The 20064-nt window shown below is 39.5% G+C and overlaps 1 protein-coding gene across 6 annotated transcripts in view; it reads left to right on the top strand.

Annotated features, from left to right (window-relative positions):
• The window catches only part of Fmo4 (flavin containing dimethylaniline monoxygenase 4), a 35271-nt gene extending 16054 nt beyond the window's left edge, over positions 1–19217 (top strand). For all 6 annotated transcript variants that reach the window (XM_045161834.1, XM_045161810.1, XM_045161828.1 and 3 more), the window contains 3 exons: positions 11287–11639; positions 14962–15031; positions 18492–19217. In XM_045161834.1, the coding sequence (XP_045017769.1) occupies positions 11287–11639; positions 14962–15031; positions 18492–18927 (859 nt within the window). In that variant the 3' untranslated portion in view covers positions 18928–19217. The remainder of the gene's footprint in view (positions 1–11286; positions 11640–14961; positions 15032–18491) is intronic.
• Positions 19218–20064: the final 847 nt, after the last annotated feature.

The following is a 20064-nucleotide window of genomic DNA, read 5'->3' as shown; positions in this document are numbered from 1 at the left end:
TCCCTAGTATCCGTGTAAAGTTGGATTCACAAAGTAGTGCATGCATCTGTGGTTCATTTGTAGCAGCTGAAGGCCCTGGAACACCCATTCTCTCTTTCTTTCTCTCTTTTTCTCTCTCTTCTTTCAGATAAATAAATAAAAATGTTGTAAAAAAAATAGTCATTGCTCTAATTTTCCCCATATGAGAGAATATGGAATATGAAATAGTTTTCTTTTGTCTTCATTTTGTTGTGCTTAACATATTCTTTTTATTATTGAATATTCTATAATTATAGACAGTAAACCATAGTAATTTCCTTCCCCTCTCTTTCTCATTCACAATTCAACTGTCCATCATATCCTCCCATCCTCAAAATCAGTCTGTCTTCTATTTTGATTCATCATCTTTTCCTCCTATTATACTGATCTTGTATAGGTAGTGCTAGACACTGCAAGGTCGTGGATATCCAGGCCATTTTGTGTCTAGAAGAATGCATTGTAAAGGAGCCCGTACCCTTCCTCTGGATCTTACATTCTTCCTGCCACCTCTTACGCAATGGACCCTGAGCCTTGGAAGGTATGATAGAGTTGTTTCAGTGCTGAGCACTCCTCTCTCATTTCTGCTCAGTACTATGGTGAATTTTGAGTCATCCCAGAAGTCACCACCATCTGAAAAGAGAAGCTTCTCTAATAAAGTGAGAATAGCATTAATATATAGGTATGAACATTAAGAAAAGTGCTTACCTGGCAGTTTGGTGAGCATAATATATGCATTTAGCCGTACATTAACTAGCAGGTGTTATACCCCTAGGGCTCATGACTTCTCCCATCATAAGTTTTCAGTACCAGGCATACATTCACTCCTGTGGAACAGCCTCCAGTCCAATTAGAGAGTGGTTGGTTTCTCTCATAATAGACATGCCACTATTGCACCCATTGGCTCATTTGGACTGCCTGGCTAAATTTAAGGCTTGCAGCATCCACTGTTGAGTATCTCTATTGATGATTTCTCTCTCTCCTATGGAGCCACATGTAACACACTTTTTCCTAGCTTTCTACTGAAAAAACATGGAGGAGGTTTTCTGTTCTACTCCAGCAATATTTCCCAGTGACCTTGTAGCCCAAGCATGTGGAGTCTTCAGCAATAGAGTCTTACCATCTAATCCTGGTGGGAAACCAAGAGCCTCAGCAATGGCCTGTAATTTTGTTGTTGTTGTTGTTGTTCATTTTCATTTATTTGAGAGTGACAGAGAGAGAGAAAAAGAGGCAAACAGGGAGAGGGAGAGAGAATGGGCACTCCAGGGCCTCCAGCCACTGAAAATGGACTCCAGACACATGCGCCCCCTTGTGCATCTGGCTAATGTGGGTCCTGGGGAATCGAGCCTCCAACCAGGGTCCTTAAGGTTTCACAGGCAAGCACTTAACCGCTAAGCCATCTCTCCAGCCCTGGCCTGTAATATTTTGACAGCATCAGGGTCCTCCCTAGCCAACAGATCACTGGAAGGTATCCCATTCCTGGTACTGAAATTTTTCAAGTAACAATCTATGGCTTCTAGATGTGTCATTATCCAAAAAAGTAGGTTTTCATATGACTTATTCATACCGACTTAGATTTTGATTAACCTTCCCCTCACCCTTCCTTTACTCAATCTCTTCCCCTGATCTCATTTAAGCCTTTCCACCCCCAGTAATCTGTTCTTCTACTTACATATACATAATACCATCCCTTTTAAGTCCTACCCTCTCCTCCCTCCCTTATAGCCCCTTTCTAGCTTACTAGCCTATGCTACCAAGTTTTATTCCAACTCATGTACAAGTCCAAATATTTGTAACTAGTATTCACATAAGAGAGAGACCAAGCAGTGATTGGCTTTCTGAGCCTGGTAACCTCACTAAGTATAATCCTTTCTAGGTCCATCCATTCCCCTGCAAATTTCATAATTTCACTTTTCTTTACTGCTGAATATAACTCCATAGTATACATGTACCACATCTTCATTATCCACTCATCAGTTGAGGGACATCTAGACTGATTCCATTTCCTAGCTATTGTGAATACAGCAGCAATAAACACGGATGTGCAAGTATCTCTAAGGTAGTCCTTAGGATATATGCCTAGGAGTGGTATAGCTGGGTCATATGGTAAATATATTTTTAGCTGTCTCAGAAACCTCCACACTGATTTCCACAATGGCTGGACCAGATTACATTCCCATCAACAGTGTAGAAGGGTTTCTCTTTTTCTACATTCTCACCAGCATTTATTGTCCTTTGTTTTCTTGATAATAGCCATTCTAACAGGATTGAAATGGAATATCAAAGTAGTTTTAAATTGCATTTTCCTAATGGCTAAGGATGTAGAACATTGTTTAGATGTTTGTAGGCCATCTGTATTTCTTCTTTTAAGGATTCTATTTAGTTCCATAGCCCATTATTTAATTGGGTTGTTTGGTTTCTTATTATTTAGTTTTTTGAGTTCTATGTATATCTTGGATATTAATCCTCTGTCAAATGTATAGCTGGCAAAAAATTTTCTCCCAATCTGTAGGTTGCCTCTTTGCTCTATTCAATGTCCTTTGCTGTACAAAAACTTTGTAATTTCATGAAGTCCCAGTGGTTGGTTAGTGATTTTATCTCCTGAGAAATGGGGGTTATATTCAGAACGTCATTGTTTATGCCAATATCTTGAAGGGTTTCCCCTATTTTTTTTTTCCTCTAGCAGCTTCAATTTTGGGTCTGATATTAAGGTCTTTGATCCATTTTGACTGAATTTTTTTCCTTTTTTTTTAGACTGTGTTGGTCTTGAACTCCTGATCCTACTGCCTCTGCCTCTCCAGCAATATTCTACCAGCATGTGCCAGAACAGCAGGCTGGACTTAATTCTTGGGCATGGAGAGAGATAAGGATCTATTTTTATCCTTCTACATATAGATACCCAGTTTTCTCAGCACCATTTGTTGCATAGTCTGTCTTTTCTCCAGTGAGTATTTTTGACATTTTTGTCGAAGATCAGTTGGCTGTAGCTGCCCAGGCTTACCTTTGGGTCCTCTATTTTGTTCCATTGATCTACATGTCTGTTTTTGTGCCACTGCTATGCTGTCTTTGTTACTATGGCTCTTTAATATTTGTTGCTCAAAATTGTTTTGGGTATTTAAGGATTTTGTGCTTCCAAATGTATTTTAGGATTGCTTTTTCTATTTCCATGAAGAATGTCATTGTAATTTTGATGGGGAGTGCATTAAATGTGTAGATTGTTTTTGGTAAGATTGACATTTTCACAAGATTGAGTCTTCCAGTCCAAGAACATGGGATGTCTTTCCATTTCCTGGTGTCTTCTGCAATTTCTCTCTTGAGTGTTTTAAAGTTTTCACTGTAGCGATCCTTCACATCTGTGGTTAGGTTTATTCCAGGATACTTTTTTTTGAGGCAATTATGAATGGGAGTGATTCCCTGATTTCATTTTCAGCATGTTTGTTGTCAGTATATAGGACGACTACTGATTCTGGTGTCTATTTTTTATCCTGTTACATTGCTAAAAGTGTTTATCAGCTCTAACAGTTTGCTGATAGTCTTTAGTGTCCTTTATGTATAGAATCATATCATCTGCAAATAATGATGATTTGATCTCTTCCTTTCCAATTTGTAGCCCTTTATGAGTGTCTCTTGCCTTATCGCTATAGCTAAGACTTCCAGTACTATATTAAATGAAAGTGGGGACAGTGGACACCCTTGTCTTGTTCCTAGTAGAAAACTTTCAAGTTTTTCCCCACTTAGTATTATGTTGGCGGTAGGTCTATTATAAATAGTTCTTATTATGTTGAGATATAGTCTTTCTATTTTCAGTTTCTGTAGAACTTTTATAATGAAGAGATATTGAATTTTGTCAAATGCCTTTTTTGCATCTCTTAAGGTGATCATGTGATTTTTGTCCTTCAGTCCATTTACATAGTGTTTTACATTTATCAGTTTGCACATGTTGAACCATCCCTGCATCTCTAGGATAAAGCCTACTTGGTCAGGGTGAATGATCAATTTGATATATTCTTGTATTCTGTTTGCCAATATTTTGTTGAGAAGTTTTGCATCTATGTTCATGAGGGAGATTAGTATTTATATTTTGTTTGTTTGTTTGTTTCTATTTCATTAATTTCTGCTCTAGACTTTTTTATTTCTTCCCATCTACTGATTTTTGGTTTGCCTTATTCTTTTTCCAGGGTCTTTAGGTGAAGCATTAAGTTATTTATTTGCAACCTTTCTAATTTCTTTTTTTATTTTGTATTTATTTATTAGAGAGAGAAGGGGAAGGAGGAAGAATGGCATGCTAGAGCCTCTAGGCACTGCAAACAAATTCCAGTTACATGTGCCAACTTGTGCATCTTGGTTTACATGGGTACTGGGGAATCCAAACTAGGTCCTAAGGCTTTGCAGATAAGTGTCTTAACCACTAAGCCATGTCTCCAGCCTCATTGTTTATTTTTAATGTATTTTTAATTTTAAAAAAATATTAACAACTTCCATAATTCTAGATAATAAAGCATGACTATTCCCTCTCTCCATCCCCTCTTCCCCTTCACTACTCCACTCTCCATCATGCCCCAGGCCTCCCAATCAGTCTTTCTTACTTTGATGTCATCATCTTTTCCTCCAATTATACTGGTCTTGTGTAGATAGTGCCAGGCACTGTGAGGTCATGAATATCCAGGCCATTCTGTGTCTGGAAGAGTGCATTGTAAGCAGTCCTATCCTTCTTTTGGCTCTTACATTCTTCCCACTACTTCTCCCACATTGGACCCTGAGCCTTAGAAGGTTCTAATTTCTTTATTTTCTGAGTTTTTAAAAATAATTTTTATTTAGTTGTTTGAGAAAGAGGCAGAAAGAGAGAGGGGGAGAAAATGGGTACCCTGGGGCCTCCAGACACTGCAAAAAAAAAAAAAAACCTCCAGACACATGCACTACCTTGTGTATCTGACTTACATGAGTCCTGGTGAACTGAACTGAGGTCCTTTGGTTTTGCAGGCAAATACCTTAATGGCTAAGCCATCTCTACAGCCCCTAATTTCTTAATATAGGCACTTAAAGCTATAAATTTCCTTTTTAGGGCTGCCTTCATTGTGTCCCAAAGGTTTTGGTACGTTGTGTTCTTATTTTCATGTGATCCTCTCAATTTTTGATTCCTTCTTGATTTCTTCATTGACCCATTTATCATTTAATAGTGTGTTATTTCCATGATTTTGTGTATGTGCTATAGCTTTTCTTGCTGTTGATTTGTAGTTTAATCCCATTGTGATCAGATAGAATGCAAGGAATTATTTCTATTTTCCTGTATTTTTTAAGGTTTGATTTGTGTCCTAATATATGGTCTATATTAGAGAATGTTCCTTGTGCTGCTGAAAAGAATGTGTATTGTGCAGCATTTTGGTGATATTTTCTGTAGATATCTGCTAGGTTCAATTGTTCTATGACCTCATTTAATCCAGATGATTCCGTGTTTATTTTTTGCCAGGATGACCTGTCAATTGATGAGAGTGGGGCATTGAAGTCACGTACTATAATTGTGTTTGGTATTACCTGTGACCTTAATTCTAATAGTATTTGTTTGATAAAAATGGGAAATTGTCCTCCTGTTGAAGTTTTCCTTTAATCAATATAAAGTGAACCTTCTTTAGCTTTCCTAACTAATGTTGAAATCTACCTTGTTAGATATTAGGATAGCAACACCTGCTTGTTGTCTAGGTTCATTTGCTTGAAACACCATTTTCCAAACTTTTGCCCTAAGATAGTGTACATCTTTTATAGAAAGGTGGGTTTCTTGGAGGCAACAAATAGAAGGAACCTGCTTTTTAACACAGTCTGCAAACTGGTGTCTTTTGGTTGGGTTACTGAGGCCATTGATATTAAGAGTTATTATTAGGGCTGGAGAGATGGCTTAGCGGTTAAGTGCTTGCCTGTAAGGCCTAAGGACCCCGGTTCGAGGCTCAATTCTCCATGGCATGCCCATTCTCTCTCTCTCTCTCTCTCTCTCTCTCTCTCTCTCTCTCTCTCTCTCTCTCTCTCCCTCCCTCCCTCTTTCTCTGTCACTTTCAAATAAATAAATAAATAAAAATATTTAAAAAAGAGTTATTATTTGTATAGTTGTTCTTGCCATTCTTCTCATTTTGTAGTTCTTCTGGTTTTTCTTTTACTCTCTTGTATTAGCTATTACTTTAATATGGTTTGTTTTTTCCTGGTTCCTTATGTGTGTGGTTTTCTTTTTCTTTAGCATGGAGGATCCTTTCAAGTACTTTCGGTAGAACTGATGTAGTGTTCATATATCCCTTTAGGCTGTTTTTTCTAGTGGAATGTCCTTATTTTTCTGTCTATTTGGATGAATATGTTTGCAGGATAAAGTAAACTTGGTTGACAGTTGTTATCTTTTCCCCACTTGGACTACATCATTCCAAGCCTTTCTGGCTTTTAAAGTTTATGTTGAGCAATCTGCTGTGATCCTGATGAGCTTGTCTGTGTATGTGACTTGATTTTTCTCTCTGATTGCTTTCAATATATTTTCATTAGTTTGTGTATTTTGTAGTTTAATTATAATTTGATGGTGAGAGGTTCTTTCCTGATTTTGTCTGCTTAGCATTCTAAAGGCTTCCTGGATCTTATTAGTATTGGTTTCCCTATTTGGGGCAAGTTTTCTTCTATGCTTTTGTTGAAAATACCTGCGATGCCTTTGAAGTGAAATTCTTCTCCTTCTACTGTGCTGTGAATTCTTATGTTTGATTTCTTCATAGTGTCCCAAATGTCTTGAAATTCACATCCATACCTTCCTAGTACTTTTTCTTTCTCTCTATTGGACTTTATTAGATCTGCCACCTGGTCTTCTACTTTAAATATTCTGTCTTCTCCTTGATCAATTCTAGTGGTGAGACTTTCTACAGAGTTTTCTATTTGACTTACTCTGTTTTTCACTTCTAATATTTCTAAATGGTATTTATTTCATCATTTCTATTTCCCTATTCATGTCTTGTATTGACCTCTTTATTTCATTTAGCTGGTTTCTTGTGTTCTCCTTCAGGAGTTTGTTTTCTTCTTTGATTCTTTTGATTTCTTTGATTATAGATATAATTATTTTTAAAAATCTTTTTCTACCATTTCATCTAACAGTCTTACTAGGAGTCATTTCTGATGGATTTATAATTTTTGGTGGAATTTTGTTGTCTTGATTTTTTGTGTTTCTTGTTTGATAATGTAGACATTTTTGAATCTTGAGTGAATTTGATGCTAGGTTTTCTAGTTATTTGCAGTGTTCTTAGCCATATAAATCCAACTTTATATATCTTCAGGGCAGGATTTTAAGGTGCCAAATACAGCTCTTATGCTCCCAAGAAAACAGCAGAAGTGACCCTAGGTGTTGAGTTTGCCTGATATTTAAGTATTCTAGAAGACTGGGTTGAGCAATTTACTGGGAAATTCTAAAATTCAACTCAGCAATATACACATTCAATCCAAACCAGTACAGAATATTTATGCAACAGTGGGGATTAAAACAAACAGATAATCTAATAAAGCCAAAATCCCTAAGGGTGGATGTTGCCCCACACCCTTAATCATGTCAACTGGGAGGTTGAGATTTCTGGTCTGAAAGAGGTTCCCTGCCAGCCTGGGGCCAAGTCAGATTCTGCCCCCAATAATAACAGCATAAAAAGACAAAGACCCTATGAGTCAGGAAATGTCAAAGGCAACAATAGTAAACCCCAAAATACAGCTTATTTGAGAATGGTAGAGCTAACCAAGAATATGTAATTTATAACCTGCACTGACCTGGAAAGAGAGATTAGCACTTCCAGTGCAGGCCTATGTATCTGCCTTTGTGTAAGTAAGCCCTGTTACCTTTTGGAATGGCTTCCAATCTCACTAATACTGAGTACCCACCTCTATCCCTCTGTGTTGCACTGTGGATCTGGTGTTCTGATCAGCCATGCTGAATGCCCGGAGGCCAGGGGCTGAATGAGTTCTCTGGAGACTGTGCAGGATGCCTGGAGTTGTCGGAGCTGCTCAGCTGGTCCCATTTCTGTTCTCCTTCAGCAGCTGCTCAACTGGTCCCTGCTGTCTGTCTTCTGCTTCAGATTTCTTAACTTTGCAAGGAGGCTGAAATGAGTGGAACATCCCTTTACCTAGTTTCTGCTCCTGCAGCTCAGCACTAGCCAAGTAGGCAGGCACACAGACCAGTGCTGCTGGTGTCTCAGCAGGATTCTAGCCAGTTTCCTCCTTTCTGGAAGATCTCAGTCTCTCCTGCTTCTCTGTTGTGGTTGATAATAATTTATACACCTTCACTTTTCTGTAGAAGAGAGTATTTTGCTGTTTTTCTACTTAATTCACACCCTAGGCTGCTTTGGCTTGATTCCTATGCTGCCATCTTACCCAGAAGTCTCCTACTTAACATATTCTTAAGGTCCACTTGTTTTCTGGAGATGAAATGATAGCATTCTTCTTTATGGATGAATACTCCAATGTGTACATACTCCACATTTTTAATCTATTTATCTGTTGATGGGAACGTGTGTGTGTGTGTGTGTGTGTGTGTGTATGGGTGGATAGATAGATAGATAGATAGATAGATAGATAGATAGATAGATAGATAGATAGACAGACCAAGGTTCACTTAATTCAGAAGATTTCCTTATGCTGGAAACATAGGTGAATCTCTAAGTTGTGCAAGGACATCATTAAATAAGTCTTGAGGCCAAAATATATTTGTTATTACTGACATTAATGGCACCCAATGGCTCTATGGTATCAACTTTTGGCCCTGGCTACTCCCAGGACAAATTTAAAAAGATACACTCTGGAAGGTTATTATACAAAATATGTATCTTCACCATTATCAAGGTGTAAAATTTAACCTTGATTTTATATATATATATATATATATATATATATATATATATATATATATATATATAATGATAACATATATATATGCATGTATGTATATATATTCCTGATAACTCTGCTAATATCTCATCTGTTTTACAAGCCATACAGAAACAGATTCAGACCATGTTAAACACTACTGTGCCATTCAGTGAGCAGTTCTGGAAGAAAATCTCAGCCAGCTTATGCTCAGATGATCCTGAGACAATCCATCTCCATCTATCTGGGCTCCCTCAAATGCTACCCAAGGCATAGATGTCCACAAGAAGGATAACCCTAAAGGCAACCAGTTTGCTGTGTGCATACTTCTCATTATCTCCATTCTTTTATTCTTTCTCCCCAACATTTTCTTCCAAGACTATTTTTCTAACACTCCATCAATATACTTTTGAGGTCTTTTAGAATAGTTCCATTTTCAGGGAAAGACTCTCTAACTGCCATATTTCTATACCCCATTCAGCTGGAAGTAGTTCAAGATCTAGCATCATCATCCCCTGTCCTCTAGCAGCAGTTAGAGTGTCTTCTTGTGAGAGGGGAGAATGAGAGGGGGATACAGTTAGGGTGACTGGACAACTGAAAGTTAAAAAAAAAAAAAGGCAGGAAAGTCTGCACTTACTGGACATCAAAGATTATCTGACTACTTATCTCTTGCTTAGTTCCCTAGACGTGTTTTTCCACAACCAACCAGGACCCCTCATAGGAGGGAGGCCTTTTGTAGGATTTAAACAATGTGGTTGATCAAGTTCATCCCCCATAACTTGGTGTCAGGGCTAGCCTTTTCCTGAGACAGCCCCTACCCCTAACCAACCAGCTGTCCCTCTGGTTCACCTGAGCCAGAAGATAGCCTACCACTATAAGGTTATAAATACCTTTACAAGGAGAAAGCAGGCTCTCTGGCCAGTTGGGAACTTCCAGCTATGGGTGAGTTTATCCATTAGCTATGCCCAGGCCCAGCTGGGTTGAGCCAAGACGAGGGGCCCCTGACCATTACTCACCACATGGATTCTTTATCCCCTCCATCTCCCCACATGGCAGAAGCACCTTGAACGTTTTTTCTCTCTTGTCTTTCCATGGTTTTCCCAGGCCCTTTCATGTGGGATCTCTAGTCATGTGGGTGCCTTTCCTTGGCTCTGTACTTCCCTTAATAAATACAACAACTTAATAATTAAGAAGAAAACAAAAAAGAAAAAAACTTGAATTGAATGTAACATCTTTAATATATACTTGACCTACATATTCTTGTTTATTGAGAACATTAATATACGAGCATATTACAATTTGGTCATATTCCCATTGGGTTATACTCTTTTATTTTTTTGGGGGGGGGTTTTCCGAGGTAGGGTCTCACTCTAGCTCAGATTGACCTGTAATTCACTATGTAGTCTCAGGGTGGTCTCAAACTCACAGTGATCCTCCTACCTCTGCCTCCCAAGTGCTGGGATTAAAGACATGCCACAATATGCCTGGCATGGGTTGTACTCTTATGTCCCCTCTTCCTTGACCTCTCTTGGTGGGGTTATTGGTAATCTCTGTGGGGTCATGAATGCACCAGTTAGTCTCAGGGAGGAGGGGAACAATGCCTCAGAGTAAACCTTCCCACCCTGTGGCTTTCCGTTGTTTCTGTACCCTATCCCACACACTTCCGTGTGCCTCAAAGGGAGTGTTATAAGTCTTCTTCAGTGTTGAGCTCACAAATATTCCCATATTTTTCACATTATGAAAACAGTGGCAAAGATGATTTGGCTGTTTTTCAAAGATAATGCTACCTGATATAATTGGGTCGAATGAAGCTCACTATTAAATTATTTAGCCCTAAAAATAGACTTAGATGTTTTTATTTTTATTCACATAGTTTCTTGCTGATTTACTCTTGTCCTACCATCCTTTTCAGAGGTCTCGGTGATATGAAACTCCAAATTGATCATTAATTGAGTGGTTTGTTATATATTCTCTCCTTATATTTCAATCCTTGCTGGAGTGAGGGTGTCACTTGATGGCAGACCCTTTGCCTAGCATGTGTAGGATCTTTGCTCAAATGTTTAGGGGGAAGTAAGGAAGAAAAGAAAGGATTATGGGAAAAGGGGGAAGGGAATGAAGGAAGGAAATGAAGTGAGAGAAGGAGGGAAACAAAAGTAATGATCCAGGTATGAATTACAATGGATAGAGAATTATAAATCAAATCAGGAAAGTAGAGTTAGTCATTTTCCACATGCCTTCTATGAAGAGCAAGGAAGCAAAACATGCTATAAACACAGTATGTCAGGTACACAACTTTGAGTTAGATACTAATCCTCAGTTCCTGAGTTCAGCAGATAGTTTCCCTCAATTAAGTCATTTGCCAAAGTGTCTCATAGATATAACCACAATAGCTATTTCTCTTCTGTATCAAAGGGAAAAACCAAAATTTATTATAAATGATGAGCTACCAACATGTATACTCTGTGGGAAAGTCACTGTGAAAACCAGCATCAAGAATTTTACAGAAACTGCTGTTATCTTTGAAGATGGGACAGTAGAAGGAAACATTGATGCTGTGATCTTCACAACAGGATATACTGTTTCTTTCCCCTTTTTTGAAGAGCCTCTCAAAAGCCATTGTACAAAGAAGACTTTCCTATACAAGCATGTCTTCCCTGCCGATCTAGAAAGAGCAACATTAGCCATCATTGGCCTCATTAGCCTCAATGGGTCCATTTTAGCAGGCACAGAGCTTCAGGCACGATGGGCCACAAGAGTATTCAAAGGTATGTTCACACTAATTCCAAACATAATCTACAGAACCTAAAAATCATTTAACTAAATTTACAGATGTAAGCTAAGGTATTAGAAAAAAATGTAATGAGCAATTAATTGTGTATATGTGTAATATTATAAGGGTATGCATATGTCACTCTATGTGACTGAGGAAGTGTTGACTCTGTGGATGGGATTCATTTAGATAAGAGAATGTAATTGAATTTTTCAGAATAACTGAATTTATTGGAAGCATCAAGATGCTATTCTACTCTAGTCCAGTTTTTCTACTTTTTATTAGAAATAGAGTCTTTATATTGCTTCAAAAGATATTTGGATAATGCATACTATGAGTAAAATTGAGAACTGATGAAAGTAACTTAATAAACTCTCATAAAGATATTTTAGACCCTGGACGGTACTTGATGTCAATTATCACTTAAAAATGCCAGATATGCTGAAGATACAGTTTGTCAGGTCAAATCCTCCCTATGAAACTCAGCTTCTCATTTTATTTTATTTTATTTCATTTCATTTCATTTTACTTTATTTGCAAGGAAAGAGAGAGAGGGAGAGAAAGTAAGAATGGGCACACTAGGGCCTTCAGCTGCTGTAAGCAAACTCAAGATGAGTGTGCCCCTTTGTACATCTAGCATTACATGGGTACTGGGGAAATCGAACCCTGGTCATTAGGCTTTGCAGGCAAGTGCCTTAACCACTCTCTTTCTGGCCCAAAACTCATTAGCTTTATGAGGATGTCTTAAGGAGGTCATAGTCCCTTCAGACATACATATATATATATATATATATATATATATATATATATATATATATGGTATAATAAACACTTTTATCAAGTTTTTTAAATAGATATCTGCAAAGCAGCTAGTAGAGTACTTGACACTGAGTAAAACCCATTAAGTGAAAGCCATTGCTCTTACTATTAGCATTCCTACCAATAATATTATATTAGTAAGCATTTTGTAATACAATTTATTTATTTTGTGTGTGCATGTGTTAACATGTTCATGTGCATGTGCATAGGTGTGTGGAGATATGTGTGAACATATATGGGTACACACAGGGCAGAAAACAACCTCAGGTGTCATCCTGAGGAGCACCTGTGAGGCAGGGTCTCTTCATTAGCCTCAGCTCACTAATAAGGCTAGATGAGCTGGCCAACAAGCTCCAGGGATCCATCTCTCTGCCTCCCCAGCACTGGAATTAGAAGCATGCAGCCACCCACCCTGTCAGACATTTTTACATGGGTTCTGGGGCTCCAACTCAGGTCTTCATGCTGTGCAAACTGAGCTACCTTCCAGGTCTGACTAGTAAGATTTTAAAGAGTTACAGTTGTATTATGTTAGTTAACAGCATTCACCTTTGGGCCAATAAGCTGTCCTTAATAAATAAAAATAATTATCAATAATCTATAGGTAACATATACATATAACAGTACTAAGCAGATCTGACTTCTATCGCACTACATAAATGTAATAGATGTCAACCATTATTTTAAAACCTTGATTCTCAAGCCCAACATGCTGGCACATATTCTTAATCCCACCACTCAACAGGCAGAGGTAGCAGGATAGCCATGAGTTTGAGGCCAGCCTGGGACTACAGAGTAAGTGCAAGATCAGCCTGGACTAGAGTGAGACCCTACCTAAAAAGCAACAACAACAACAACAAATCTTTGTTCTCCTAAGGCAAATATGCTATTTGGGTTTGTTTGCTTGCTTGCTTGTTTATGTAGGGGGTTTTGCTTATATGTTTTTAGTGCTGAGGTTTGGACCCAAGGCCTTACATATGGCAGGCAACCTATATCCTATTCCCAGCTCTCTTTTTCTGCTGTTTTTCTTTTTTTTTTCATTTTGAGACAAGGTCACGCCAAATTTTCTTGACCTTGAGCTTGTGCTCCTTCTGCCTCAGCCTCCTGAGTAGCTAAGATTGCAGGCTTGTACCACCAGCCCCAGCTGCAGACATGCTGTTTGAATGAAAGGAGTTGAGAAGATGAGTTTAGAAGATCTTTATTTATATTACAAGAAAAAAAAATCTCTGTAACCCTTTATTAAATTATCACAAACCTGGATTTTTAATGCCTATTACAGTCCTTTCACAGCACTAGTCAATTGTGTTAAAACCTCAGAAGAGCTGGTGGCACATACTTTTAATCCCAGCACTTGGGAGACAGAGGTAGGAGGATTGTCACAAGTTCAAGGCCACCTTGAGAACACAGTGAATTCCAGGTCAGCCTGGACTATGGTGAGACACCACTTTGAAAAACCAAAAAAAAAAAAAAAAAATCCAGTACAGTCTTAAATTCACATTTCTTTTCATTATTGTATAATAAACTGGAAAAGATGCACAAATAATTGTATGATCTATAAATGTATGGTTCACAAAGAGCTTCCACAAAACTGCAGGGATGACCAAGTCTAGCTCGATTTTTCCAAGATAATGTGGCCTTGACAAAAGTCTAGCACAGAGCTGGGTTAGGCCTATGCCTAAGGATATCCACCCATGCCCTGAAGGTGCCACTTGGTGCCTAGCAGAGGCAGGAATGTCCAGAATGAGATGGGCAACAGGTCCTGGAAAGTTCCTAAGTAACTTGGGGCAAGTAAGGGGACATAGGGGGACAGGTTTATTTTAAAGGGATTAGGAGGCTGGTTCTGGAAAGAGGAATGAGATTTTAGACTCTGGGGCAGCTGGACAACCACAAAGAAATGCCAGGATCTAAGCTGTTAGGGTAAGAATATGTTTAGGACTTAGCTAAGCAAGAGCAGAAGTCAAGTGCTGAGTCTGTCCTAATGGGAAATTGAGAATGAGCCAGTTCTCACAGCTCAAGCAGAGCTTCTCTGAGACAGTGAATCTGCCAAGCCCCTTCCACTCTTGGGACTTCCCCCATAACAAAACTAAAGATGTGCCAAAGCAGGCTTATAAAATGTGATCATTGTGTTTCCATTTATCCAACTAATGGTTTTAACACACATAAGTGTAACTAACATGGAGTATTACACAATCCAATGTGAATTAGGTTGAGGAGAGAGAGAAGGGGAGAGAGGATATCAGCTGCTGGAGCAAACGCTAATGTCTGGTGTGGGCGGCACTGGCTGAGCACTGATAATCTGGCTGTAGAGATCCCCTGTTAAGTGAGTTCAGAGCAGAATTTTACCCCCCAGGACACTTCCTGCTCACTCTGATTCTACTCTAAGCTCAGGCGTTTACCTGTTCCAAGGCTGGAAAGGGGTAGCCCAGAAATAAGGAGGAGGAGAACTTAAATAAAAGGAAAGCTATGTGTAACTTCAGGGTTGTTTCTGATTTTTCTCGTAGGACTCTGTAACGTACCCCCATCCCAGAAATTGATGGCTGAGGCCATTAAAAAGGAGCAGCTCATTAAAAGGTATGGAATATAGCTTGACTTTAAATTTAAGAAAAAAAAGAAGAAGAAGAAGAAAAAGAAGCTGGGTGTGGTGGTGCACGTCTTTAATCCCAGCACTCAGGAGGCAGAGGTAGGAAGATTGCTGTGAGTTCAAAGCCACTCTGAGACTACATAGTGAATTCCATGTCAGCCTAGGCTAGAATGAGACCCTACTTCAAAAAAGAAAGAAAAAAAAAAAAAAGGATTCTCACTGTTCTCAGTGTACAAGCCACTCCTAAGGAGGTACAAAGGTTGAAAGTAACTACTTCATGAGTCAGAATACATTTTAACCTTCACCCTGCTTAACCTAACTTTAAAATATAGTTAATTATTTTAGCTTTAACCTAACCTAAAGTTAAACCTAAACTTAGCTATATAGGGCACCAGGTCTCTCGTGTGGAACACAAAACCTGGTCCTCTCTAGATGGACCTGCTTCACATGCTCCATGAAATCCACTCTGTCTTTGTATTCTTCCCACCTCACAGATTGCTCTTTCTCTGTGTTTGCTATATCTCATCTTCCTTACTCCCTAAACTTTGTGAGCCCCCAAACTACTAGTTCTCAAAATTATCCAAATTCACTCCTAGTGGTCTCATCCGGACCTTTAGCTTTATTTATTTATTTATTTATTTATTTATTTATTTATTTATTTAAGAAAAAGAGAGACAGACAAAGAGTGAGTAACTTTGTGTATGCCAGGGCGTCCTGCCACTGCAAACAAACTTCAGAACCATGAGCCACTTTGTTCATCTGGCTTGATAAGAGAACTAGGAAGTTGAACCCAGTCTATCAAGCTTTGCAAGCAAGCATTTTTAACAGCTGAGCTATCTCTCCAACTCTGTATATTTTTATTTATGTGAGAGAGACAGAGAGAGTGAGCATTCCTGTAGCAGTAAATAGCATCACATAATTATGACTTCCAAGCTTGTGACTAACCCAAATCTTTTCTCCAAGTTCTAGACTCCAGTTCCCTCAAGTTATCTACACTTAGATATCTATTATCTCAAACTTAATATATATAAAACTGAACCTTTGGGGGACAGAGAGGACTTTTGAGGTATAATCTTGCTCGAGTCCAGGCTAACTTGGAATCCATTATGTAGTCTCAGGCTAGCCTTGAGCTCACAGTGATCCTCCTACCTCTGCCTCTTAAGTGCTGGGATTAAAACCATGTGCACAAAGAGAGAGAGAGATTGAGAGTACACCAGGGCTTTTAGCCACTGCAAACAAACTCCAGACATATGCATCACTTTGTACATCTGGTTCTACGTGGATACAGGGGAATTGAACTTGGGTCATTAAGCTTAACGGGCAAGCACTTTAACAAGAACAATCTCTCCAGCCCCCAAACTGAACTTTTTTTAAAAAAAAATGTTTTGATTTTTTTAATTATTTATTTATTTATTTGAGAGTGACAGACACAGAGAGAAAGACAGATAGAGGGAGAGAGAGAGAATGGGCGCGCCAGGGCTTCCAGCCTCTGCAAACGAACACCAGACGCGTGCGCCCCCTTGTGCATCTGGCTAACATGGGACCTGGGGAACCGAGCCTCGAACCGGGGTCCTTAGGCTTCACAGGCAAGCGCTTAACCGCTAAGCCATCTCTCCAGCCCCAAACTGAACTTTTGAGACAACTTTTTGTTATGTTGCCATCCACATACTGCTAGCCCCTACCTTCCATATACACCCAGAATTCAGACATATCTTAGCAGCCTTGGTTCCACCACATCACACCAGCCCATCAGGACACTAGCTGCCACCATCTTTCATCTGATTTTCCACCTGCTGCTGTGACCCACCTGCAGTCCAGTCCTGAGAGCAACAACCACGAGCAGCACTGTGTCAAAACCCTCTAGTTGCTTCTTTTTCTTTCCAAGAAGCATCCAAGCAGCTTCTGCAGTCCTCCAGGATACCCAGCTCTCTGTCCACCCTCCTTTGTGCACTGTGCTCCCCCTCACCCACACTGCTTCCACACTTCATGCTCCTCCTGAATCCTCGGACCAAGCACCAACTCACAAGAATCTTTGCATTTATTTTTCCCTCTGCCTAGTGTGTTGTTACCTGAACACTGGCATAGCTCACAGCACTCAACCCTAACTCCACAAGAAAGAAGTCTTTCCCATTAGCCTTTTATCTCACAGCAACTCCACTGCCTCTCCCTAACCCTCTTTATCTCTAGCCCTTTCCATTTTATCTTCCCCATCCCTATCTTGCTGTCTCTTTCTTAATGCCCATGACTACCTGAGCCATAACATCTTGATGTTGCTAGGATTTTCACCCTACAGATTGTTGATTTCTCCCACTGGGATATAACCACTGATATAGGAAGGACTTTGTTTTGTTCATTGTTGGATTCCCTGGCACCCAGGATGGAGCCTGAAATGTTTTATGTATGTAATGACACTGGAACATCATGAATGTCTGCTAACAACAGAAGTAGCTATGGATAAAGGCTTCACATACACTATGCTTGTATATGTGTTAAGTTCAGCCCTGGTATACCAAACATGGCCCTCTCAACTCACAAGAAACATCAATAAAAAAATGTACTTTAGGGGAAGGAGAGAAGACTTAGTGGTTAAGCCACTTGCCTGCAAAGCCTAATGGCCGGAGTTCAATTCCCCAGTACCCACATAAAGCCAGATGCACAAGATGGTGCATGCAGCTGGAGTTTGTTTACAGTAGCTGGAGGCCCTGGCATCTTTCCTCTCTTCTCTTCTCTTCTCTTCTCTTCTCTTCTCTTCTCTTCTCTTCTCTTCTCTTCCTCTCACTCTCCTTGCAAAAAAATATCTATTTTTTTTAATTACTTTGGGCTAAAGAGATGGCTTAGTGGTTAAGGCACTTGCCTGCAAAACCAAAGGACCCAGGTTTGATTCCCTAGGGCCCACATAAGCCAGATGCACAAGGTGGCACATGTGTTTGGAGTTTGTTTGCAGCAGCTAAAAGCCCTGGCACACCCATTCTCTCTCTCTCTCTCTCTCTTTCTCTCTCTCTGGCTCTCTCTCCCTCCCTCCCTCCCTCTTTCTCTCTCTCAAATAAATAAATTAATTTAATTTAATTAAAATTTTTAAATACACTTTAACCCTAGAATAATCCTTTCCTCCTCCAAATACATGAGGCTCTATGTGTAGATACATGTGATGCTTTCTGATCCTGTAAATTCATCAACAACTACTGCATTTGGACTGAGCAAGCTTTATCCTCTTACCATATTCAAGAACCAAAACCTTCCCTTACCACCATCTACAAAAAATTCACCCTCAGAAACTTTCGGTGAATAAACTCCTTTTACTGTTTATTTCCAACATAGGAAAGCATTCCCAAAATATAGTTTGATTCTAAGAAAAAAAGTCGAAACAAAATGGTGTGGTGAGGGGTGGTTCTTAAGAAATACAGGGCAGGGAGTAATTAATGAAAAGTTGTTTATATTTTTTACTTACAGGGGTGTGATTAGAGATACTTCTCAAGAAAAACTTGACTTTATTACCTACTTGGATGACCTTGCTACATGCATAGGCGCAAAGCCCAACATCCCAGCTCTGTTTCTCAAGGATCCCAGACTAGCTTGGGAAGTTTTCTTTGGACCATGCAGCCCTTACCAATACCGAATAGTGGGCCCTGGAAAATGGACTGGAGCCAGAAATGCCATCCTGACCCAGTGGGACAGAACCTTGAAACCTCTTAAGACTCGAAGTGTTGCTAATTCCTCTGAGCCTGCATCTCTGCCACATTACTTGAAGGTTGTGGGGGCACCTGTGCTACTTGTCTCTCTTATATTTATCTGCAAAGGCTCACCTTTTCTTAAATTGGTGCAAGATAAGCTACAAGACAGAATTTCCTCTTCCCTAGTGCTGCATAATGTCCCCCAGAAGTCATAAGTTAGCAAATTGGTCTGTGGCATGGTGGTGGAAAAGATATCTGGGTCTTGAGGGCTCCACCATCATAAATGTATTAGTGCTACACTCAAATGCTGATTAGTAACCACAAGGGCAGGTTGTTAGTTGTTATAAAGTGAGCTGTTTCTTGTTTTACCTCTTTTACATAAATTACTTGTCTTTTCTACTATATTATTATATGCACTAAGCTCTTACCAGAAGCTGCCAACATGTCCTTGGGCCACCAGAACTGTGAACTAAATAAACTTTATCATCTTGTGTATTTTATTATAGTGATGGTATAAGATGCCTAGTATTTTCTGTGTATAACTCTAATAGTGGCTGGAGAGATGGCTGAGCAGTTAAAGCACTTGTCTGAAGAACTTAAGGACCTAAGTTCAATTCCTCAGTACCCACATAAGCCAGATGCATAAGGTGGTGCATGTGTCTGGAGTTCATTTCCAGTGGTTGGAGGCCTGGCACACCCATTCATTCTCTCTTTCCCTCTCTCTCTCTCTCAACACACCCAGTAGGGCTGGACTGAAGAGCCACCCATAGTGACCCACTCCTTCTAGCAGAGGGATATGTCTGTTAGGGGCTCAAGTTGCAAGCTCAATTTTAATAAAACATGAAAATCTATGGAGCCATATATTCAAGCTGTCACATTCAAACTACCACATTCTACCCATAGCCCTCATATATTCATTACTATCTGTTATAGTCAGCTCCACATTGCTGGGATTATCATCCAACCAGACACAGTTAAGGGAGGAATGGGTTTATTTCAGGCTTACAGATCCAGGGGAAGTTCCATCAGTGGCAGGAGGAGCTGCTTACTTCCAAAAATCCAGACAGAGAGAAGCAACTTCAGCAATCAAAATATCAACACAGGGAATATAGCTCAGGGGTAGAGCATTGACTGCAAAATACCAACACAAGCAGACAGCGTGAACCCCACCAGAACTCAAACTATTCTCCATACCTTTGGGCTAAAATTCATATCCACCCAGTGACACACCTTCTCTAGCAGGAATCTGCCTTCTGGGGGGTGAAAACTCAATTTTAATAAAACACCCGAGTCTATGGGACCATACATTCAAACTATCACACCATCCTATAATGCAATCTGTATTCAGTTCA

Source organism: Jaculus jaculus, chromosome 1 (genome assembly GCF_020740685.1).
Source record: "Jaculus jaculus isolate mJacJac1 chromosome 1, mJacJac1.mat.Y.cur, whole genome shotgun sequence".
Taxonomy (NCBI): domain Eukaryota; kingdom Metazoa; phylum Chordata; class Mammalia; order Rodentia; family Dipodidae; genus Jaculus; species Jaculus jaculus.
The sequence above is the reverse complement of the archived record's forward strand: the minus strand, read 5'-3'. Positions and strand labels throughout refer to the sequence as shown.